Source organism: Ambystoma mexicanum, chromosome 2q (genome assembly GCF_040938575.1).
Source record: "Ambystoma mexicanum isolate Mex_15411 chromosome 2q, UKY_AmexF1_1, whole genome shotgun sequence".
Lineage (NCBI taxonomy): Eukaryota > Metazoa > Chordata > Amphibia > Caudata > Ambystomatidae > Ambystoma > Ambystoma mexicanum.
This window is the reverse complement of record NC_090924.1, coordinates 463,610,959-463,635,724: the sequence shown is the minus strand read 5'-3', so window position 1 is coordinate 463,635,724 and position 24,766 is coordinate 463,610,959. Positions and strand designations below refer to the sequence as shown.

General features: G+C 45.6%; 1 protein-coding gene across 3 annotated transcripts in view; it reads left to right on the top strand.

The window, feature by feature from the left end:
- The window catches only part of LOC138569529 (cytochrome P450 3A21-like), a 542,158-nt gene that overhangs the window by 150,935 nt on the left and 366,457 nt on the right, over positions 1-24,766 (top strand). For all 3 annotated transcript variants that reach the window (XM_069647584.1, XM_069647582.1, XM_069647583.1), the window contains one exon: positions 1,339-1,391. In XM_069647584.1, coding sequence (XP_069503685.1) covers positions 1,339-1,391 — 53 coding nt within the window. The remainder of the gene's footprint in view (positions 1-1,338; positions 1,392-24,766) is intronic.

The following is a 24,766-nucleotide window of genomic DNA, read 5'->3' as shown; positions in this document are numbered from 1 at the left end:
GACACATACAGATAGTGTGTGTCCAAAATAATTGTCTCTAAGTGCTAAGGCCTAAAAGGACTTCTCATCAGAAGTAAGTTGAAAGCCCTTTGGCCCACTCTAGTGGTCTCTTGGCACTGTGGCTGGTCTGTAGTGATGAAAAGGAAAATGGGGAAGGAGGAGAAGAGGGGGGGGCAGCAGATTATGGTTTAGAGTGAAGAAGGTTGCTTGGCTGAATAGGATATTTGTCTTAGTTTGGAAAACGATACCTTCATCGATCAGCATGGGTACATGTAGAAGGAGATGTGCAAGTTGAGCTGGTGAGAATCCGGCATCGCCCTCTCCCATTCAACTAAATCAATACACATGCAATAGCACATGTTTAAATCAACATACACATTTATTAGAAAAAAACAAGTAAAATAGTTGTAGTTGTTTTTACTGTTTGCATTTTAAATGTTTTCATTTTTTCGATTTACATTACTTTTAATGTAAATGAATTCGTTCTACCTCTTCGTTTGTACTTCTTTATGTCCAGGTTTTTTGAACAACATTTTTATTACATAGGATCGTCTTTTGCAAGCCCCAAATTCTTCTCCCCCACCTCACATCCCTAATGATGCATAGTAGAGAAAAGTAGTAACCTGAAGACCCTTTTTCTGGAGTGTGCTTACCATTATGTTGAGAGGAAGGTGCGCACGGAGGGGATCAGACGAGTGTTCTGATGCTATCAACTGGTTATAAAATGAGTTTTTTAAACATTTGTGGAATGATTACAAACAAATTGTGTCGAACTGTGACCATGCTGGTTCTAAATACCTGGTACACAATGTAGGACTAACAAAAACACGCGTGACTCTGAGTCAGTGTGACTCTTTATTGCTGGCACAGTCGACTTTTGCTACTTGGAATTTGGCACAATTATTAATGGATGTGGTGTTGCTAATACCTTCCTAAGACATTTGACCCACCGGGAAGAACATGCCCTCATCCACACGCTATCATGACATTAGTGCAGAATTATCTTTTGCATGTATTTTGGTGCAACCACACAAATGTGAGCTCCAAGTTATACTTTTGCAGATGGTTTATGTATTTTCCTCTAGACCGCTGATCTATGCCTTTCCCCTTTCAAACGAAAACCATTAGGATCCAAATTAAGAGGCATCTAAAAATTGGAGCAATCTCCAACCCTTGCCTCCCACTAGGCTTATCAATTCCAAGGTTTCCAGGCAGACTTGTCCTGTGTGCATTTTATTAGTTAAGTTAGGCCACTTTTACTACACCCATGAAAAATTTGTGTCATTATTTATGCTCTTCAGACTCTTTCCCTTCTAATCCGCCACTGTTTTCTTGCAGGGTGTCTTCGAATTTGACATGCAGTGTTTCCAAAAGTATGGGAAAACATGGGGGTAAGTTCCACAAACTTTTACTCGTAAATTGTTTTCGGCTGCAGTACCTACAAGTGATTGACTGGCGAAAAGGCCTTGTTTCTTCAGGATTCTTTATATGTTTTCTTTTTCTAATAAAATGTTAACATAATGAACTATATAGTAATATGAAATATACGTTCATTTTACCACTATTAGATGATTCTCTTGCTAGAAAAAATCTGATTATTCCAATACAATTTGTGGTCATCCGGCCTATGAATGGTTTCCAGAACTGGCTTCTGAAGGACATGCAAGGGTGTCCATATGGCAGATGCATGTGGTGGGCATGCCGCTGGTACGCCAGAGGCCAGCCTCTCTGTGCCAGTCTGTCACCTTTTGGACCTCAAAGCCTCATGCCTTGTTGCTTCCTTATGCCAAAAACAAAATCATACTCAATCGATCACCTCACCCCATTACGAGCATCCTCGTAATTCTTTTCTTACAGAAAATGCAACACTGCCCAATAGGTGAGAACCAGTTCAATTTGAATCCCCCGCACATTAACCAGGATCAACTCGCCTTTTAAATGAAATGAAAAAAATGCAAAACTATATTTAATAAAACTCTAAAGGCACATCTGCTAAATACCTTCTGTTATTAAAAAAATATTTTTAATAACCAATCTTATTTCTATATTTGGAAATTATGTATTTAACAAAATATCAGTATGTTAAAAATACAGGGTAATATCTTTTTTTTAACAGTTTTTATTATTTTTTACAAAACATAGTAATTTACAGACTTGCATAATCATGTGCATCATATTTAACATTGAGTCATGACCGTCTGCCTATCACACCCCCCCAAATCCCACCACCCCTTCCCTGGCCTACGTCGCACACAGTGGTTCCGCCTCTTTGCAACTCTATACTTGCGACCATCCTGACATCAGTCTCCTCCTGCACGGATTATAGCACCCTGCTCAGAGGTGGCCAGATACGCTACCAACCTCCAGACATCCGCCCCCACTCTCCTTGTTCCGTGTCCCGACCCATCGCCCCTTGCCACACCACAGTTTCTGCATTTGGCCATTTTTACAGGTCACCACACCTGCACTACTGGCCACGCATGTGCCTTCCATCCCATCGCTATCCTGTGTTTTGCAAGTATATATGCCAAATCCTTAGGCTTACTCGCATGTCTTGCCCTCTTGGGCCTTGTGAAGCCCCCAGCAGACAACCTAAGGGGCAACCAATATCCAGGATGATATCCGCCTGTGCTAACACTTGGGCCACCTCTTCCCAGAATTTTCTGATCCCAGTGCAGGCCCAGAACATATGAACCAGATCTGCGTTAACCTCTCCACACTTCAGGCATGATTGCACTGCTGCCTGGCTAAACTTAGCTGTTCGGGGTCAAATATGCCCTATGTGTAACATATAATTGAATCAATTCTAATTGTGCATCTCTAGACACCTTTTTGTGGTACGTCTTAGCTCTCATCCACATCGCCTCTGGCACTGATTCTTGCAAGTCTGCCTCCCAACTTTGTCTCGTTGGCAATAACCCATCTTGGACATCAATAACTCATATATCCTTGAGACTTCATGTCGCCCTTCTGATACATCATAAAAGGCCTTTATCGTCTTGTCTACCTGCAAGGGCACCTCAGTCTATGGCCATCTGCGTCTAAAATTCTTCAGGAGGCAGGAATACGTAAGGTGTTGCCCACGGTGTATCCCCGTATCTTCCATCAGTTCCCCAAAATCCTTGGGTAACCCTTCCTTTAGCACATCTCCCACCGTTGCCACCCCCTTAGTTCCCAGTACTTCCTGACATTTAACCTCAATTGCTTATCTACCCCTACTAGTGCAACAATCAGGATCTGTAGGGAATACAGTGTAGTGTTCCCCAGCAACTGGAAGGCTCTATGCCACATTGCGCACCCCAGCCTCAACAGCCAGGACAGACGGGTTGCGCGAGGGTCAGTTATCCATATCAGTTCTTTCAGAAAGAACAGAGCACTCTCTGCCTGCAGTAACTGTGATTCCGGTGTATGCTCATCAGCCAGCCATTTGGCCACAAATTGCAACTGGCTAGCAACAAAATATATTTCAAAATTGGGCACCTTTATTCCCCCTTGTTCACACAAGTTCTGAAGCTTCCACAGTGCCACACTGCACCTCGAATTATGCCATAGGAAGCTCCTACATATATTAAGCCTCTTGAAAACCGCTTTCGGTATCACAAATGGGACATTTGCAAAATAATGAAGACGACTCAGCAGCACCATCATCTTCAGCAATGCTGCTTGCCCCATCATGGACAACGGCAATCTGGCCCAAAAAGACATGGAATTTTCGATTTTGTCTCCCATTTAATTGGTAGCAGCGGCAGGTTGTGCTCAGGCCTCTCAGTATATTCCCCAAAGGGAACGGACTTGACTTCTGTGGGTTGATTGTTATTCCTGACAAGGCCGCATAGCGCTCCATCACATCCAGGATGTATTTCAAATTCGTCTCGGGATGCTGCAGGTACAGGAGCATGTCATCTGCATACAATGAGATCAGATGCTGCCCTCCCGGTGTGGCTTTTTCAGCCTCAGCATATTCTGCACGTCAGTAGCCCGTCTATGGCTCTAACACTAAGATGAAAAGCTTTGGAGACCACAGACATCCCTGCCTCGTGCCCTTGCTTAAATGCCATTGTTCTGAGATGATTGTGCTCGTCTTGACCCTCGCTATTGGTTCAGTAAACAGCAATCGCACCCATTTGATGTACATGGGTCCAAAACCGAACCTCTCTAACACCACTAATAGCCAAGGCTATCTGACTGAGTCAAACGCATTGACTGCATCGAGTGACGCCACCATCAATTGTTGTGTATCTCCTTGGGTACAATCTATTATGTGGTGTAATCTTCTCAGGTTATTTGTGATATTTCTGTGTGGGACATATCCCGTTTGGTCTGAATGTATTAATTTGGTTATGGCCGGCTTAATCCTGTTTGCCAATAAAGCTGTAAGAATCTTCCCATCTTGATTCAGTAATGAAAGGGGCCTGTATGAGCTACAGTCCTTAACCGGCTTGTTTGACTTTAGAAGGGGGACAATTATTGACTCTCTCAAGAACCCGGACAGCCTGCCCATGTCCAGCGCCTCGTTTAACATCACTAGCAGTGGAGCTGGGACTTCCGTCCTATATTCTTTATAGAATTCACTGAGAAGCCCATCCGCTTCTGGGACTTTGCCCGTCGGTAGTTCCTTAATCACGTGCTCTAGTTCTTCTATAGTGATGGGAATTTCCAGCCTGTCTCTCTCATTCGTCTTTAGTTTGGGGAGACTAATCTCTGACAATGCTTCTTCTATCTCTGACTTGTGGCACCCTGAGGTTTCCTCGTACAAATGTTTGTAAAATCATAAAAACATTTATTCATCCGGCCTGAGTCTAACATAATTCTCCATCATGTACCTCAATCGCTCTGATAGTCTTGCATTTACTCTAATTTCTATACAGCAAGCTAACAAGCGCCCTGAGCTTGTCCCTCTCCGCATGCTGTCTCTCCACATATTTCCTGTAGCTCAATTTGCTTAGCCTATTCCAGTATTCTTGACATTCTTGCTGCAGGCGGGAGACCTCCTTAGCTCCCTCTATGGACCTATCCCCCGACTGCTCTATGACTTCTAGTCTACCTTCTGCTTTTTGTAGATCTCGTGTAATGTCTTGCATCCCTTTCGATTGCACTATGGCTGCCCCTCTCACCAGTACTTCAAAGGCCTCTCACAGTTTGCCTGCAGATTCTATGCTGCCTATATTGTGCTCAAAATATTCCTTCACCTCTTTCCTCAAGTGTTCCCAAAACCAGGTATCCTTAAGTGCCTAAACCCTAAGTCTCCAAGTCAGAATCCTAGCTCGGGGGTGAGGGGGGAACTTCCACGTAACCAACAGCAGGGCATGGTGCGAGAGGACTCTTGCTTTATATTTCACCCTTATGAACTCTCCCAGGGTTTCTTCTCCCGCAAAAACGTAATCCAGCCTCATATAGAGGTTCTTGGGAGTCGTATAATGAGAGTATACTCTGTCGTGTGGGCACATAGTCCTCCATAAATCAGCCAGCTTAAATGCATGTAAGAGTGTGTTTAAAGCTTCAGTTGAACGAGCTTGGTGCGTAAATTTACTATCCAATCTATCTATTGCTGGATCCAACGCACAGTTAAAATCACCCCCCCCATATCAACGTACACTCCCAATTCAAGCTTATCTTGGGGTATAGGGATCTGAAGTAGGCTGCTGTATCGTGATTTGGTGCAGACGTATTAATCACAAATATTTGCCTATTTTCCACCATTCCCTGTAGTACTATCATCCTACCATCTGTGTCCAGAAAGGTCTGGATGACCTTGAAAGGGACAGTCGGTGCTACCCATATAAGGACCCCTCTGGCATTCCCTAAGTATGTTGAGCCCAGGTTCACACCACCCCAGTTCCGTGCTAAAATATCTTGCTTTTCCTTAGTAAGATGTGTTTCTTGCAGGAGAGCTATATCTATTTTCTGGCGTTTCAAATATGCCATTATCCTGTTTCTCTTATTGTAGCTGTTCAGGCCCCTGACGTTCCAGGTTGCTATGTTAAGTTCACCCATCGCATCTAGTGGTTCCCGTTCTCATTCTTTGCATGTTGCATTCACTATGCCACCCCTGTGCGTATGTGTAGGCCAACTCCCCTCTAACTACCTCAACTTCCTTGTCGCCCCCTTCCCAACAATTGCCCAGCTCCATATTTGGGGCTCAGGCATTCCTGCGTCCCACCCTTATCCCAGGCACTAGTACCGGGCGCAGCAGGAGGCTATGTAACTGCTAGTATCCTAACTAATCTAATCTAGTATGGGTATAGGCTAATTCCTCTTCGTGCGGTCCTCGTGAGGCTCGACACTAATGGTTCCTGCTAGTTAAACATTCTTGTAACAGCGTTTGTATCTTCCCTCCATTACAACTGTGCTTGATAATGTCTTATAGATGTATGTCTGCATAATTGCACCTTGGTTAAGCGTTTCTCTCCCGTTTGTTATTTTCACCTTTTGACTGAACTTCTGCCTTGTCCATCAGGTTCGCTTCATCTATCCACTTACTCGCCTCTTCTGGAGTCTCAAAGAAAATTGCTTGGCTTTTGTATAAGACTTTCAATTTGGCCGGGTACAGCAACACGTACTTAATGTTCGCATTCCGCAATCTCCTCTTGACATGTTGTATAATTAATTCTCTGTTTTTGTACCAAGAATGTATAGTCCGGGTATGCCTGATGTTAGCCGATGCCCTTTGGATCGTGCCCCCCTTTGAAAATGTTCAAGGATTTTCTCTCTATCCTTGTAGTTGAGTATCCGGGCTATTATCGTCCGAGGTTGAGCACCGGGTGACGGTCTTCTCGTCAGAGCTCTGTGCGCTCGCTCCACCGTGAAGCCTTGTGTTAGGGCCCCTGGGTCTATTTCCCACAGCAGCATAGTCTCAATGAAGTCTGTTGGGTTTGCGCCTTCCTCTCCTTTTGGGAGTCCAATGATTCGCACATTGTTTCTCCTGGCTCATCCTTCTGCTTCCTCAGCTCAGGCCTCCAGGTTCGGTATTTTTTGTTGCACACAGAGACTTCTTTGGCACTCTCACTGCAATTATTTTTATTTGTATGCACCTCCTTTTCCAGTATGCCTGTGCGTTCTGCCAACAACCTCACATCTTGCCTTAGGAGGTTTACATCAATACTGATCGCATCAATCTTGAACTCCATTGAGGCCTTTAAAGCTGCAATGGCTTCCAAAATGTTCTGGTCTCTGCTCCATGGGGGCTTCTGTGCCTTGGGTCTCTGCAGTCGTTGCCTTCGTGCTTTCCATTGCTTGAGCAGGCTTAGCAAACGTATCTATGGAGGATTGTTTCCCTTTGCTTTTGTTGGCTTTGGATGACATGACTGCTTGAATAGTGTCACTGCGCTCTTTGGTTTCTCAGCGAACCAGAGTGCTATCTACCCTCAGGAAGTGGTTCACTCTGTTTGGGCGTACGTCATGCTCCCTCTATGATCAGTGTCCTTCGTGGCACATGCAGTGGTCGCTGGCAGTCTCTACCATGCTTCGCCAGTTGTTTGTTGCCTCTGTACCCTGGTATGAGTGCTGAAGTTCTCACTTCTTGCCTTCATTACAGCTGTACCTCTTGCACCATCGGCGGTCTATCTCTCTTCTCACATTTGACGTGTGGTGGAGCTGCACCATTCAGTCGGGGCCCCCGTTGGGTCATGTATTACTTTGGGACAGAGACTTCCCTACCTCTCCAGGCGTTGCAAGATCTTTCAGACGTGCAATTGGCCATCTCCTGCTTTCCGTTGTGTCCCGGGTGGCCGGCAATACGGTGTGCTGTGTCGTTACTATTTGTTTGGATCCAGAATCACTCTTTATCGGTCCCAGTCCACCACCACACTAGCTCTTTACAGTGTCTACCACCGTACTCTGGCATGCATCTTTGAGTTATTATGTCCAGCGTTAAGAGTCTTCTCTGGCCTGCACAGGGGCTGTGCAATACTAGCTTGGACTGTGGGTCCCTGCTGGCCCAAAGTCCCTTTTCCACAGAGGGGAGGATTGCTCTCCCCGAACCAACTTGCCCACCTCACTAGTCCTCCTGTTCAGCACATCTTCCAATAGGTTATTGTCCTTGGTGGATCCCCAACCTCCGCCCACTCTTGTGTGCACCAGGCTCACCGTGTGTCCAGAGGTTTAGGGGACGCAGGCCTCGTCGTTCCTTCTGGATCTCTCTTACCATCCCAGGGTCACATCCTGCGCCGCTGATGTTGCAGATCTGGTCTTCACCCTGTCCTCGGAGACCACAGCCCGACCAGAAGTGCTTGTGCGTTCCAGTCCACTCGCCTGGCTGCAGGTTGGGGCCCTCACAGTCTTCTTACCGGAGAACGGATACATCTTCTATTGATTTTACTGATTTTGCCACTGCCATCTTCCCCTCCTGGGCTAATTGTGCCTCCTAATCCGCTCTTGTTGCTTCATGCCCCGGGTCCGTGCTGGAAGGAGGCCTCCTTTGTATTTCTCATTGTGCCAGGGGTCAGCAGGCGCCAACCCGCTCCCAGGGCCCTGCTCACTTTCGCTTTGCACATCTGGAGCCTTAGAATGTACAGCATGTATGTCCTCACTGGTGCGGCCAATATCAGGACTTTTACTGTCCACACACGTCACGCAGCAGACCTTGCCCAGGACCGCCATCCGTCGCCCGCACTTAGAGCTGGTCGCGCTTGGTCATCTCTGCATCTATTGCACCCGTACTCGTTCTCCTGAAAGCACACTTGCCTCACAAGTCATCACCGCGATTTTGGCACATAAACGCTCAGCTTTGTCAACAATTACGCCTCGGATCATGTAGGATCTGCATGAGCACCAGGAACTACGTCCTACAACATGGCCCCTTGGCCACGCCCCCTTGGCCACACCCCCTACAGGGTAAATATCTTAGCACAAACATTTTTTAGCACAAAATAAACCAGTAAAAAACGAGGTGGAGTGGCTATTGTTTTAAAGACTAATTCATCTTGGAGTCCCTCACTTGATGTCAGAATGTTGAATGCCTATTCATGAGCTGCCTGGGCTTTATTTACGGATTCACTATTTGTTTGACTTTCCTAATGCAACTGCCTTTTGCTGGCATCTGCTGTGATTCCTTGGTAAGTAAATTACAAAATGGCAATTTACTTTGCTGAAATTATATGAAAATGACCTTGCAATCATTTCTTTGAACTATTGTTTTAATGGGGGTTCCCGCAGCAGATGACCCCTATCCACTCCTACCCATCCCAACCCCTATAATTATACTTTATTACACTGTATTTAGTTTCAAAGAAGCTTTTACAATGAAAACTTAAATGAACAAACAACATTTCATTAGCATATCAAATCACATATCATATTTAAACTTTACAACTTTCAGTTCAATATATCAATTCATTGTGGCATACCTTTCTAAAACTTTTCTAAAACAGAAAATAATATTTGGATACTTATCCACTTAAAATATAATCAAATCCATTCTATCCTAAAAGAAGTGCAGTACCAAGGGGTTGTTAACAATTTTCCTCCAAATGTTTCAGTATGTTCAGCCACACCCTATGAAGTGATATATGCATTGCATTAGAATCTGCAGCCCAGAATTCCAGCGATTTTTAGTAACTCCTAGTTATGTGTAATTTTCCCTAAAATAGTCTTGTATATGGGGCCTAGCCTCGGGCATTCTGTCAGAAGGTGCTTTATAGTTTCATTACTAGACCATACCTGACGGATTCAGCAGTAACGTTCTTCTGAGGGTAATTTGTCCCACAGGTTGCCCGTACCGGCAGTTGATTGGTGCATAATTGCAATCGAAATTTACGCACCCTTGGGTCTGGGCATTTCAAAAGATATAATGTTTTTAATGTTTTTATTTATTTGGTTGGTTGAGTGTATCAACCTTTCAAATCTTTTTACAGTTACAACTTTCACAAATATATAAAATAAGAATTGTGCAAACATTGCATATATTAAAACATACAGTAAAATACATAACAATTAATAATTGAACAAGATTTTAGTCCCTATGCTAAATACAATTAAGATTATGCATTTGGACTTTAAAAAGTCCTTCACAAGTCTTGGAGGATAACAATATAAAACTTTCACAGTAAATCTTTCATTACGTTTGACATAATATTTAGATGTTACAAGGATTAGCTCTTAATTCTAATCTAAAATTGGAGAAAGAATGGCGTCCAAAAAAATAATTGAGATTTCACCTGCATAGCCTGTGGGTAATTATGTAACTTCATCAGGGTTTCATAGTTCTCCCCCAAACACATTTTACAATCCTTTACCTGAACACCCCCCTTAATGTGGGGAAGTGACTGCATCATTCAAAATCAGGGAACCAATTAATTTAAAGCATCACAAAGGTCTCTCATCAGCATTGTGAAAGAATCGCCAACTTTACCTGTAGCTGATAGATTGAGGTTAGCTCCTATAATTCCTAAGGGGAGGCACATTGATGATGCTTTAGCTTTCAGGAAGAGTTTGCCTCTATGTTTCAGTAGCAGGGCCTTCAAAGAAAGCAGACCTACCTCGAGACGGATGTACTCTGTTGGGGTAGAATGAGGTAAACCCAAGATGGTGCACCAAAAGAAACCCTCGAAAGTGTTCAACCATTTTGCATCCTTTAGTCAAACTGCCTCCAAGCCATATAATACAGGTGGACAGAACCGATGTCGGTAGAGAACGAGTATACCCCGGAGTGAAAAACCAGCATATTGTTTTGCAATGCTCCGTACTAGTAATGTAATCTGTTTGGCCCTCCTTATTTTGTTGTCTATTATGTTCTTGTATCCCAAGCCATTAGCCATCAGGCGCCCCAATTACCTGTTGAGTCTGTATATTCAATTGTGCCCCAGGCTGTGTTTAACATAGGTCTATTTATCTTTTTTTGGGGATACCAGCATAGCATTGTTTTCATTCCCGTGAATAGCTGATCCAAGAGAAGTAAATCGTCAGCGTAAAGCATTGAAGACACAGGGGTAGAGGCAATTTTTGGGGGACATTTTGACTTTTAAGGCCAGGCGGGCAGGTAGATCCGCAACATATAGATTAAAAAGAATTGGTACAAGCATGCACCCATGCTTTACACCTCTATTTATTCTTATTGGATTAGAAAGCAACCCCTCGTCATTCAGACAAATCTGTGCATTTGTATCAGAGTGCATAACTATAACTATTTGCAATATCCAGTGGGGGCTGCCCATCTCCCTTAATTGTGTCCAGAGGATGTTGCGATCTACCTGATCGAACGCCACCCTAAAGTCGACACACAATGTACAATGGCAAACCCTGACTCGACTTTGCACGAGATATAAAAGTGTCTAGCAGTCAAATATTGTGGCTGGTGCTAAAACCTGGGCGAAACCCAGTTTGAAAAGGCTAAGGAATGTTATTTTGGGAAGCCCATGCTTGGAGGTGGTCCAGAACACATGAAGCAAATACCCTACTGGTGGTATCCAGGAGCGACAACAGTCGATAATTCTCTGGGAGTAAACGATCACACGCTTTATGCACAGGAACCAAAATGGACCTCCTCCACGATACACGGACCGGGCCTGTGTTGCATACCTTACTGAATAGTGCTACAAGTACTCTTGACCATAGCACAGGATCCTCTTTCAGTACCGCAGAGGCCAGCTCATTTGGCTTAGGCACCCTAGAATTTTTCAGCTTCATGATAAGCTGCCTTACACTTTCGGTGCTAAATTGCAAGGGCCATGCTTGTGCTCATTGAATTGTTATCAGGTCCTCCCTCCGCGGATCGAATATTCTGGACTCAGTATACAACACTCAGGTCAGTTCAGGAATTGGATTTAACATCCTAGAAGCTGATTCACCCGTAGCCAACTTTAGCACCCTCCACATTGATCTGGAGTTACCACTAATCAGTGCCCCAATCATACATTGCATTTTTCATTAAGGCCTGATAAGTGTCTTTCTTTCAACCAGTTTCGATATAGGTTTTTTATCTTTCTAACCTCAGCCAGTTTTAATAATACAGGATCATTATTGTTGCCAATTTGCCTTAGCTCTCTGTGCAGGTTCCACTTTGCCTTTGGATTGGCTGGATCTTAAGGACGAATAAACGTCTTGTCTGTGGAAACCAAAAGGCTGCCCTTAACGGATCCAAATCTGTGTGCAAGTTGGGCTAACCAGGACTCAAGTTCGTCAGCTGTTAGAGGGCAGGTGACATCTATAGCGGCCTCCACCTTACAGTACAGTTCCCTACAGATCTTGTGTATGTTAGCAGCCGACCACCGAAGGCAGTTTGCCCCTTGGTTTGTGTTCAGCATACCAGGGCCCCTTGCACCAGATGTCAGTGTGGGGAGTAGTAATTGTAGTTTTATCATTGAATGGTCACTGGAGGAGGTATTGCACACTTTAATCCTTTACTACCTCCATTAGGGCAGAATTGCTGCATAGGTAGTCTAAAGTGGCCCACTTATTTCCTGATTTCCAGGTACATTTCCCAGGGTTATCACTAAGAATCCTCCCATTTATAGTTGACAGTTCCCAATCCTCTAGGAACCTCATCCACTTTTTCCCGCTATTGTTCACAATATTTGTTTCAAATGTGCTTTTAGTGGCAATACGTTTGTAATTTCCCTTGGAGGTGGATTTGCCACACTGCACGTTCAGATCCCCTCGCAGCAATATCATGTCCTTTTCAATATCGCTGTCCAGTTGTTATAATGGTATCCACATAATCAAAAACTTCAGCAGTGCAATGCCCACCTGGGGATGATATACAACTATTAACATAAGGTAATCTTTAGGTAGCACTGTAACCCATACTTCGACTGCAAGCACATTTCCCCAGGCATCGAGAGGGTATATCGGGGAAGAACACATTTCCTGACGAACCCCCCTAATCAATCCTCCATATGGACGAACCTTTAGGCCTTTTCTTGCCTCCAGCTGTTATAACGCATAACCATCCACATAGGAATTCGTACACAGCCATGTTTCCTTCAACTTAAACATTGAACATTTCAGTAAGGCAGTTAAAGAAGGCCCCCACTTTTATCAAATGAGAATGGCCTCTGGTGTTCCAAGAGACCAAAGTAAATTCTCACTTTTGCCTGCACCTTATACCTGAGAAAAAACTCTTAAACCAGTGCAAGCCTTTTGCATCAAAGTCCTCTAATGAAACATAATCAGGTTTTAGAAATACTAATGCTACTAGCATGTTTGTGTATTTTTACAATGTTCACAATCGCCCGCTACAGGAGGAGGAGGGGGAACTGAGGGATTCATGTTGTCTCTAATTACGTCAGCTTGTAAGAGGATTCAATTCAACACTACAGCTAAGTCAACGCCTAGTCTATAATACTGAATGAAAACCCTTATTGATATATCTTTATGTCCAGTTCATGCGTTCTGGATGACTACCCCTATATAACACCCCTCTCTTGGAATCCCCCTGACCCCACTGAGCCAAGAAGTAGTTCTGTTTTGCAAGTTAAAAGGTTTATTTGAAACTTTAAACAATATAGATATATATATCACACTTTATAATAAATTAATAATTGAATATCACACTTAATCTGATATGATAAAGATTAACAACGGAGAATCTGGCACTAACACGCTTCTTGATAATCACTAAGGAGTTGACATGAAATGGATAAGGTAGCAACAATACTTTTATGGTTTCAAATGGATGCAATGTGGAATGAAATGCAGTACAGAAAATACTCAATATGATTTCAACAAAACAATGTAATCACTTTTCTCTGGCAATCCCCTCCCCCCTTTGATGCAATGCAAGGAAATGGAAGGAAGCACACAGTTCTCAGAAATGCAATCAACTGTAATTCAGTTCACCCCAGCAAGCTTAGACTACAGAAGTTTGAAAACACAGGCCCAAATTGCTTTGATATGTGCTAGCAATGGATGAGAAATATGCTGGAAATGCTTTTAATTCACTTTCAGAGGTTCAGGGTGAGTGGTATCTAGTTAATATTAGTCCAGGCTCACACTAGCAATGATGCAGGGATAGTTAGCAGGTTAAACGAATTTCTGGCAAATTGAAGGCAAGCAGCAGCAGCTTTTTACACGTGAAGAAATTTGCAAATCGCGGCAAAATTCGCGAATGCGTGTTCCGCGATAGCACAAACGGTCGCGGAGATATGAGCGATTTTGTGAAGGTCGTTTTTCAGATTTGAAATTTTAAAAGCTCAAAATGACAAGTGCAGCTTGCAACTAGAAAATGACAAGTGACAGCTTTACAAATGACAGGTGACAGTTAGGAGGCAGTTCTACTTAGATTAAAATAGCTTGAATTATATTATTTTAACTAAGAGATTGGTTCGGCACAGTTTTGCTATGTACTCACACTATATTCTTGAGTGAAATGGGCCTCATCACGGATCTGGTCAGGGTTTTAGACTCGCCTCTGGTCTCTGCACTTCACAGTGATCTGGGTCTGCTCTCTCTGGTTCTCTGGTCTGGGTCTCTAGTTCTGGATAGATTGAAGTCTGTAGTTTGGCTCTCTGGAGGTTTATGAATTTGAAGTCTGGATCTCTGGATGTTGTATGGTCCGGCAGAGTGCGTTGCAGCAAATGGAATTGAAGGTCTCTACCTAAGTTTCAGTGGTCCATTTATATGTTCTGCAAGTGGGTGTGTGTGTTTGGTCATAACTAAACTCGCCCCTCTCACTTGTCATTGGTCAAATTTCCATTCCCCACTTGATTGGGGAATGAACTGTGAGTCAGAGGGATGTCATTTTATGGCTTGCAGATAGGACACTCCTCTGTCAGATTGCACACATTCTATATTTGATAATAAAAGACATATTTCACAGTTACACAGTTGCTTGAAATTACATATACATGGTGTGGCTGAATTTAGCCATGTCTCTGTCCAAATCTGCTGTTTCTAAGAGCTTGCATTCAGAAATGGCACATAATTGACTTTTTAACTGATTTTTCAATTTCTGACATTGACCCAACTTTACATACATGTGCGTAGGGAGTATGGACATTAACTGATGAAGTTTCAGATTTTTAACATGCATACATTTAGAGTAATATCCACTTTTCCGCTAAAACCCCCCTGAACATACCACCGGTTCTAAAAACCTCTTAAACTGTGGGCAGAAAAATCACAAGAATTATGGTATCATTTATAAAATTTTCACATGTCCGCTCTATGAATTATTCATCTTTTTCTAAACAATATTCTGGCTACAAAGGGGTGTGGTTTCCTCTCAGCACAAGGTAGAAATACTGGTTTATCCAGTTCTGCCAAGCCAGCTTGCTCTCACAGGCAGTGCCCCTCCCAGCTTCTGCCAAGAGGAAGCTACATTTTACGACCGCTGTAATAAAACCTTTGCCTGAGTCAAGACAGGCTTTGTTCAGAGCTCCTGTAGAGCACAGGTAATTCAATTATCAGATAGATGGCATATCCTTAGTGTGAGCAGCAAAAGGGCAGCTAGGCCTGGGAACACAGCTGTGACTCAAGTTTCACTCCTGATGGGGGTAGTTGCCAGGCAAATTGGAATCTCTTTAAGCTGTCATTTCTGTTCCCCAGTTTCTGCATTCAAATAAAACTAAACATTTTCACATATGCAGCTAGAAGGCTGATTCTAAGTTTAAAACTATGACATTTAAACAATTGCAACCTATGTGACACTCAAAGGTAGGTCACTCAGTCAATTTAAACATTTAGATTTTTTTTAGTGTCTTTCAGTCCAAATTTACTTAAACTGCTGAAATCCACAGCTCAGCCAGTCTTGTTATACACCTTCAAGTCACTTCAGAATATAACTTTACATTGGATCCACCTCTCAGTAAGTCTTTCTTTCGCTTGCTTTGGGTTCATTTATTCAGTTTTGCAAAAAGTAAAATCTGGTGTTGTTTTAAAATGCCGGCTTTTGGATAGTGGTGAGTACTGGTACTGCACCCCTTTTTGGGATTTAAGAAAATGAATTCCCAACAGTTATGGGTTTGCTTTTGGCAATCAGCATTGCCATTCCCAATGGTTTCAGACTACTGTGTGGGTAGTCCAATGGTGGTTTTAGGCAGTGTCCTTCTGTGCCCATAACATCGGCAAAAATGAGTGGCAGCCTATTCTTCATGCATTTCCCTGTGCATTTTCTGGGAAGCTCTGGCCATCATGATGTTTTTCATGTCGGTACTGCACAGTTTTGAGGTAGGGCTCGGATGCATGGGTAAATACATCCCACAAGCCCCCCTCTTGCGATGGCCATTCTATTTCACGAATGGGACTCGCAAGACCTGGGATGTTTCCTCATCTTCTTCCAATAGATGGCACAGTTCAGCATCTTTTCCTCCATCCGGTACTGATCGATCGGTTCTCCTCGCCGGTCCTGATGGGAATATTGGGCGGTACCCCGGGCCCGTTGCGTCTCTGCTCGCGGTCTCCGGATCGTCCTCCTTGGTCATTCTCCATGGTTTCATCTCTCCTAGGATGATAAAGCAAAAGCGGCAATACCTACTCATAGACGTTTTTCCACCACTGTTGAGATAGTGGGGCAGCATATGCATTTCATCATAACAAAACATTACATTCTTATTTTGAAAAAAAAACAGTACAACTAAGAGACAGTTTCATGCAAATCACAGTATTTTAGAGACTAGATGTGGTATGTTTTATGATTGGAACTGAATTAGTCTGAGACAGTACCCGCTAGGATTCCAGAGGATTCCTCCAGTTGTTGCAGAGTGTGCCTGGGTTGGCAACATTTCAACTGGTTTATGTGGACCCACTTGTCTTCTCCCTCTGCCAAAGGACCTTTGGGGATGTGGATTTTGTAGGCCACAGGGGAGATTTTGTCTATGATCTCGAATGGTCCCTTCCATGTAGGCAAAAATTTGCGCTGCTTGGCCTGGTTCCTTTGGAAGTTGTATAGATAGACCCGGTCCCCCACCTGATATTCCTTCCTGGAAGTTTTCAGGTCATAATGGGTCTTCATGCTATCAGCCGATCTTTCTAGATTCCGCTGAGCGTAAGCAAAAGCATGTTGGAGGTGTTTCCTTAAATTCTCCACATACTCATGAGTAGTGGAGGCATTTATCAGTGTCTGCTCTTGGGTCCTATAGAGCAAATGCTGAGGAAGCACCATCTTGCGCCCAGTCATCAACTCAAATGGTGACATTTTGGTTGCAGATGAAGGGGTAGATCTGATGGCCATTAGGACCAGAGGTAATCGGATATCCCAACTTGGCCCAGAATCTGCCACAAACTTCTTTAATATGCTCACAATGGTTCGGTTATATCTCTCTACTGCCCCAGAAGAAGCTGGTCTATAAGAAATATGCAGCTTTCTCTTGACCCCCAGTATCTCCCACATCTTTGTCATTACTTCACTGGTGAAGTGGCTACCTCTGTCTGACTCAATCCTTTGAGGTAGACCAAAACGGGAAAAGATGTGGTTAATCATCAAGGCAGCTGCAGTTTCTGCCTTGCAATTTGGGGCTGGGAGACATTCCACCCACTTGGTAAACAAGCATGTCACAGTCAACATGTACTTATTCCCCCTAGCCGAGCGAATCACAGGGCCTACAAAGTCGATTTGTAAATCTGACCATGGCAGTGTCATTCCCCTCTTTTGTAAAGGCGCCCGGTGCGTGAGGGATGATGGCTGAAATTGTGCACACACAAGACAACCCTTCAAGTATTGGTCGAGGTCCTGCCCCATGTGTGGCCAGTATGCAACCTCTCTTAAGATTTCCAGTGTTGTGTGAAACCCCCTATGACCGGCGGTGGCCGCATCATGGGCGTGACTTAACATCAGGCTTCGGAATGAGGTAGGAACCACCCACTGATCGTGGCCAGCTTTGGATTTCCTTACCAACAAACCGTCTTGGATCCGGAACATTTTTGGACACTTCATCAACACTCTTAGGTCCTCTTTCCCAATGTAATCGGTATCCGTCAGGGGAAAGTTCTCAGGGTCCTCAAGGTGCTGGTAAAATTTACCAATAATTGGATCCCCCTTCTGAGCAGTAATCAAATCAGCATCAGGGGTCTCCTTACTCCATTGTGCAATTGAAAGGTCGTTGTGAGCATTTGTCTGGGACCTAGTGATGGCAGTGACCTGGATTTCCCCCAACAGGGACTCAATCTCAATTAGATCCCCTTGGATGGCCCCGGTTTTGGCCAGCTGATCAGCTAAGTCATTTCCAGTTTTGTCTGGTCCCTCTACTTTGGAATGACCCTTGATCTTTTTCCAATAGATGGTCATCTCATTCGATGTGACCAGATCATCAATGTTTTGGATCAACTTCCCATGTTTCAAGGGTTTGTTGTTAGCACATAACATGCCTCTGGTTTTCCAATTAACCAGGTGCTCCACGAACCCGTTCCGTACATAATCCGAATCTGTGATTATGACCAGTTCGTGGAGTTGATGCTGGACAGCAGTGAGGATGGCCTGATGCACAGCCATCAATTCTGCCACCTGACTACTTCGGGGACCAATTTTGTATCCAGCGGAGGGTTCTGGGGACTCATTCACCCATGCATTCCCTACGCCAGCCACCAGTTCTTTCTCCCCGTCGTTGTCAACATGGTAAGAGCATCCATCCACATAGACAGTGGGCATTCCCTCACACTTGTCCTCTTCAAAGACTTTGTGGGGGGAATTAAGGTATGCCTCCATGTTGTCCTTCATTTTTAGACTTTCGTCCTCGAGACAGTTTTCTCTGGCACAATCATGCAAGTCAGCCAGACCTTGCGCGAGGGGACTCTTCTTGTTTTGGCCATATCGGACCTCCACAGGAAAGCCTTGCATTGACAGAATCCAGGAAGTAATTCGGGAATTACTCACATGTCCGGCCCGGATTCTGTCACTTTGGAGATATTGCAGAGGCTGGTGTGGAGTCTCCACTATGATGTGTTCCCCCTGGATAAACGGGCGGTAATTCTTCAATGCCCACACCGTCGCCAGGAGTGCCTTCTCACAATCGTTGAATTTTTCCTCCACAGAGGATAAAGTTTTGCTCGCATAGGAGATTACTTTATTGACCTTGTCATGCTTTTGGTATAATACTGCCGTCAAGCACGTATTAGAGAACCCTGTCTCCAGGAAGAACTCTTTGTTTCTGACAGGGTAAGCTAGGCAAGGCGCTTGTGAGAGGCTTCTCTTGAGTTGTCTTACTGCCTCGGCTTGTTCTGGACCCCATTCCCACTTGACCCCCCCCTTCAGGAGATGAATCAGGGGTCTAGTGATCTCTGCGTAGCCCTCAATGAACTTTCTGCTGTAATTAGTCAGTCCAAGGAGGCTCCTTAGTTCCCGCAGAGTTGTGGGGTCTTTCAGTTTCTGAAGTGCTTCCACTTTCTTTTCCTGGGGACAGAGACCCTGAGGAGTAATCTCATGCCCCAAGAAATTAACACGGGTTCTACACCACTGTGCTTTCTGAAAGGAAAGTTTTGCTCCGGCGGCCCTCAACTGTGTCAGAACATAACGGATCTCCGCTATGTGTTCCTCCACAGATGAACTTTTGATGAGGACATCATCTACATAAGCCAGGTTACCCCTCGCACCCAGGTCGGGCATGGCCTTATGTAGGAAAATGTTGAATTCATTGCCGGAGTTGAGGTATCTGAAGGGAGTCCGGGTCCATGTGTACTGCTGGCCCCCAAAGGTAAAAGCCAGTTTGTATTGGTCCTCCCTACTGACAGGCACGGTCCAGTACCCATTGGTCAGGTCTATTGCAGTGAATACCTGTGACCCCTGGATCTGGGCCAGCCCTTGGTCAATGTAGGGCAGTGGCCATCGGGAAGTATGGACCCGTTTGTTGAGCTCCCTGAGGTCGGCGCAGAGTCTCCACTGGCCGTTTGGCTTCAATATTCCCAGCACCGGATTATTGAAGGTGCTGTGGACTGGACGGATTATTCCCCGGGACTCAAGGTTCTTAATTATTTCAGTAAGGGACTCCATTGATGCGAGAGGCAAGCGATATTGCTTCACAAACACTGGAGTCATGCCAGGGTCCGTGGGGATTGTTGTTGGGTGGATGTCAGTGCGACCGCAGTCATATGAGTCTACCGCAAAGAGATCTTGGAAATCCAAGAAAACTTGTTTCAACTTTTGCTTTTGTTCCAGCGTCACACAGGCATCAGCTAGGTTGACTCTCTCTTCCACCATCTGCCTGAAGCCTGGAAAGACTTCTGGTTTGGCTATCTCAGCGGCCTCCTCCAGCTGGGTGGAGAAGTCCCTGGTCAGAGTGCTGATCTGGACCGGAGGCTTCAGGTGGGAAAGGCAGCCCTCATGGACATGGAAAATCACCTCATCCCTCCTGAAGTCACAAGTCACATCTTCCTTACCATAGGGGCAGGAAGTGTACACCAGGAAGTTCCCCCCATGCCGGGTAAAAATCCTGTCTGGTGTTGCGTGGTCCTCACTGTCACTGTCAACGCAGTCCTTGGGGATTGGCCCTAACAGTTCGTTACCTAAATCAATGGAAAAATGTCGGTCATCAACCGCCATTCCAATAATGGTGCCTGCGGCTAGAGTAATACTCTTTAAGTCGCTGTTATCCACCTCTATTAGAATGGTGTCATGTTCTATGTTGACTAATGGAGTTGGGTTTACCCCCAACCCTTGCTGTTGGAGAGAAGCATTTAGATGTATATAAGCATCAGGGTTTTTCAACTCTTGTCCCCTTTTAACTTTCACTTCCAGGGAGAATTGTCGGGTCCTTTCTGGGATGGTGACTTCCTCTTTAACCTGAATTTCAACTGCATAAGGTAGCAATTGAGCTGACCTAAATGCTTTTTCTGGATCATCAAAGCCCATGGGATTATCCGCTAATCGGGACCAGGCTTTGAAGTTTATTAGGTCCAAACTAATGGCAAAGCGATTGAGAATGTCACTGCCTACGTAAAAGGCGGCAGTGACGTCTCGCACGACCCAACAATTGTGGACTATGCTCTTGTTGCCAATGGAGATTTTGAGCATACACCTGCTTGGCAGGAGATGTTTGGAATTAGGTGCTTCCAGGTCCATTTCCCATTTGTCTATCAGTTTGAAGGTGGGAATGGCTGGATCTTTTGGGAGTTGGCGAAACATGGCTTCGCTGATGAAGCTCTTACCGTTGTTCACACACACTCGAGCGAGAACAGAGTCCTTCCCATCATTTAACTGAACAGGGATGAACAACTGCTCTCCAATTTGCTGAATATCAGCCAGGCTCTGAGCTGATTTCACATCTTTCTGGACTATAGGAGTGGGAGTTTCAGATTGTAGATTGGTATAGAATTTCAGAGTGTTTCCTTCCAGCGTGGAATACCACCTCAAACTGGAAGGAAGGTTGATTTTCAGAAATAGAGAGGACCCCCCATCACTAGTCTTTTGTCCTACTGCTATTACTGTCACGTCTGGAATCTGGTTGTTCTGGAAGTGAAATTCTACTTGGTCAGATTTTTGTTCAACCATGTGGCATGTGCCGTTTAAACTAACATGGTTGACACTCTGTTTTAATTTTATTGGTCGGCTAGTCTGGGTCCAGAGGACCTTGTTTACGCAATCTATTAGGGGTGACAACCTTCTCAGGAGGTCATTCCCTAGTAAACAAGGGGTGCCCTCTGGGGTCACAACTATGACCGGGTGTTTCAACTTATGTCGCCCAATTTTAATGTCCAAATCTGCCGTCCCCTCGACGGGAATTTCCTTCCCGTCAAAGTTCTGCAGTTGTCCAGGAAGTGAGGTGAGAGGAATTTGGTAATTCTCTCCCCTTCCTGCATTCAGTTCATCAAAGGCCCTTCTGGACAGAAGGGTAGCTTGAGATCCAGTGTCCACCAGTGCCAAAATTGTACCCTGCCCCTGTACTTGTACCGGGGCATAGTATCTTCCCTCCTTCTCCTCAAGGGGGCACAGATAATGCACATTTTTGGACAACTGGTGGGCTAATTTTCTGGTTTTAGACATCGCTGGCGAAGAGATTTGGGCAGAATTCTGTGGAGAGCCTTGGGAATCTGAAAGAAAAATTTGGCAACTGGAGATCAGAGCCATTGTGGGTTCCCCTGGCTCCGGTTCCGGGCCGCCCCCCCCTTTTTGGAGGCAGTCACCAGGATGGGTTTGAACCAGGGGATTTTCTTGCGGTTGGTTCTGGGATGAGATGGTGGGCGGCGGTAGCTCAGTCTCCACATCTCCCCAGTCTGGATTTGCATCCCTAGGGACCCATTTTTCTTTGGGAGGAGTTCCCCCCTCTCTGAAGGAGAAGATCCTTTTCTCAGGATCCTCTGAGGATCCCTCTCCCTCAAATTGGAAGATCTGTACCTCCTCCTCAAACTGAGTCTGTTTGGGTCTTTTGTTTCTCCCACCCCCCCTCTGCTCCTTAGGAGACAGACTTTCAGGGGCAAGAGATTTTGTTTCCGGTTCCTGGGTTTCCAGGGGCTGTTTACAAGTGAGGAAGGAAGCTTCCTCCAAGGCTTTACACCCCCCTTCCCTTTGTGCCTCCTCCCTGGGAACCGGTGAGTTATCGGGGTGCTGCCCCCGTCATTGTTCTGGAGCACCAGGTCCAGAGTTGGGTGCGTTCTGCGCCGGCACGCCCATCTGAGGGTTCTGCTGAGCCCTCAGTATGTGACCCAGATCCCGCGCCATGTTTTGAACCTGGCGCTCTAACTGGGAAACCCGCTCAGGCTGATACGGGGCCCTGTTTTCTCCCCTGGGCTGATCCCGGGAAGGGTAGCTGTCCCTCCTCTGGTAATACCCCGGGTTGGGAAGATTTGGGTACCCCTCCACCCTTGGCCTCCCCTCTCCCGGATTCAGTGGTCTGGGCTCAGGGAATTGGGGAAAGAAGGATGGATGGTTTTGGGGCTGAAAGTCGGGTGGATATCTGGGGAAAAAGTTCTGCCCAGGGTTTGGTAAATTTCTGCCCTCCTGTGGGAAGTTTGGAGGGAAGTTCCCTGGGTTAGGTGCTTGGCTGGAACCCCCCCCTTGGGCTGGAGGAGTCCACACATAACCCAGGATGGGTCGATTTCCCTTGTAACGGGGACTTACATAATCAGGAGAGCGAGGGACCCCATTTGTGGGGCTGCCTCCTTGGCTCCCTGTCTGTGACTGGCCCGAGGACCTTCTGGGCCTAGCATTATTAGGTGCAGGTAGGTTTTTAGGCCCCCCTATCTCCAAATCCAAAACAGGGGTGACCTTTACCTCTGCCACCTTGGCAGCAGCAGGGGTGCTGTTGGCTTTGGGGTTTTTCTGGGCATTACTTTTGCTATCTACCGGTTTCTGCACCTCATAGATCCGGGTAGCCTGTTCAATGACCCAGTCTAAAGATCTTTTCTCGTGAAAATCCCTCACGAGCTGGGTCATGATATATTTGGGCAAGGCATGGAAAAACGTATTAATAAACTCTCTACTATCTGTGCGCACCCTTCTGGTGGTTTGCGCAAAAGCACGTTTCAGTTCTTGCACAAATTCTTGTGGGGCCTGATCCTCCCACATTGCAAATTGTAGGCTGCCTTGCGAGCCTCTTGAGGATTTCTGTGAACAGAAAAATGTTTCAAGATGGCCGCCGTATAGGTGGACCATCTTAAATGATTTTGGTCCTCCAGCCCCGCAAAGAAACTGGAGTATTCCGGGGAGAAGGTCCACTTTACATATTGAATACAGCTTTGGCTGTCCTTCAAATGGAAAGTCTCCATCATTTGTTCAAACAACTCTAAGTGCTCCCACACAGAATACTTAGCGTTCTTATGGTAAGGCGTGATGACGCTCCTGATCGCCTTAATCTGCTTTAAGGGGTCCTTAAGCAAGGCCCTTTTTGCCTTATTGGCCTTTTTGGTTCGGGTAACCCTTGTCCATTCGTCCTCGGATTCAGAGGCACTGCTCCCAGAGGTTCCCGTCTGTTCTTCCAGGTTTTCCCGGATTCTGCGAGCCTGGGAATGGCTGGCAGAATGTGGGGACCTGGTCTCCTGTGTCCTGCGCAGTTCAGAGGAGTCTTCAGATTCCTCCTTGCTGCCAGGATTTGATGGGTACCCCCTCCACTGACCTAACTGGGCAGAGGTTTTCAGGATGCCCTTAATGGGCCTACTCTCCTGGGGTTCCCCATTGAACTGTACTGTACTTGGGTGCCCATACCCGGATGCCCACCCCTCCATTCCTGAGTGGTACTGGCCTATGAGCCCCATACTCTTAGCTGGATAGTAATCTGCCATCCCTGTGGCCCTGTGCTCATGTGCGCCAGGGGACATGGGGGTGGTAGAGTCCAGGGACTGGGGGAGATGAAGGCCCCTGGTGGTAGGGCTCCTGCGGTTATGGTCAGGAATCTCTCTTTCCCAGCGGACCTCATCTCTATCCGCCCCTGCTCCCTGTTGCAATGCAAGAGCCTGCATTTGTGCTTTCAGTTCCTCTGTTAAGGCCTTACTCGACTCTATCAGTTTCTCCTGCATCGCTACCTGTTGCTGGAGCCTCTCATTGTGCTGGCAGAGAGCCTCATTTTCCCTCTGTGCTTCCTGATTGGTCCTGGAGCACTGGGCCAGTCTTTGCTGCAGGAGGGTTACCTCCTGGGCAATGTCCCTATTGGCCTGCTCCTTTCTTGCCAGAGCCTCTTCCACCCTCCTGGTGTGCTCTAACAAGTTCTGGTTTTCTTTTTGGAGGTCACCCAGCCCCTGGAGGGACAGGTGATTTTCTTCCATTTTCCTTTTTAAATGGCAGACTTCCTGGCCTATGGCGTCTCTTTCCTGACTAAGAGCCTGCATTTGTGCCGCCAGGTCGTCCCTCTGCCTTTGGAAGGTACCAGCTTTCTGGCGCTCCTGGTCAAACTCTGTCTGGGTATCCAGGTCTTTCAAAATCAGTTTATTGCTCTCTGCCTTCTCTCTATCTAGGTGGCTTTGCAGGGTGACT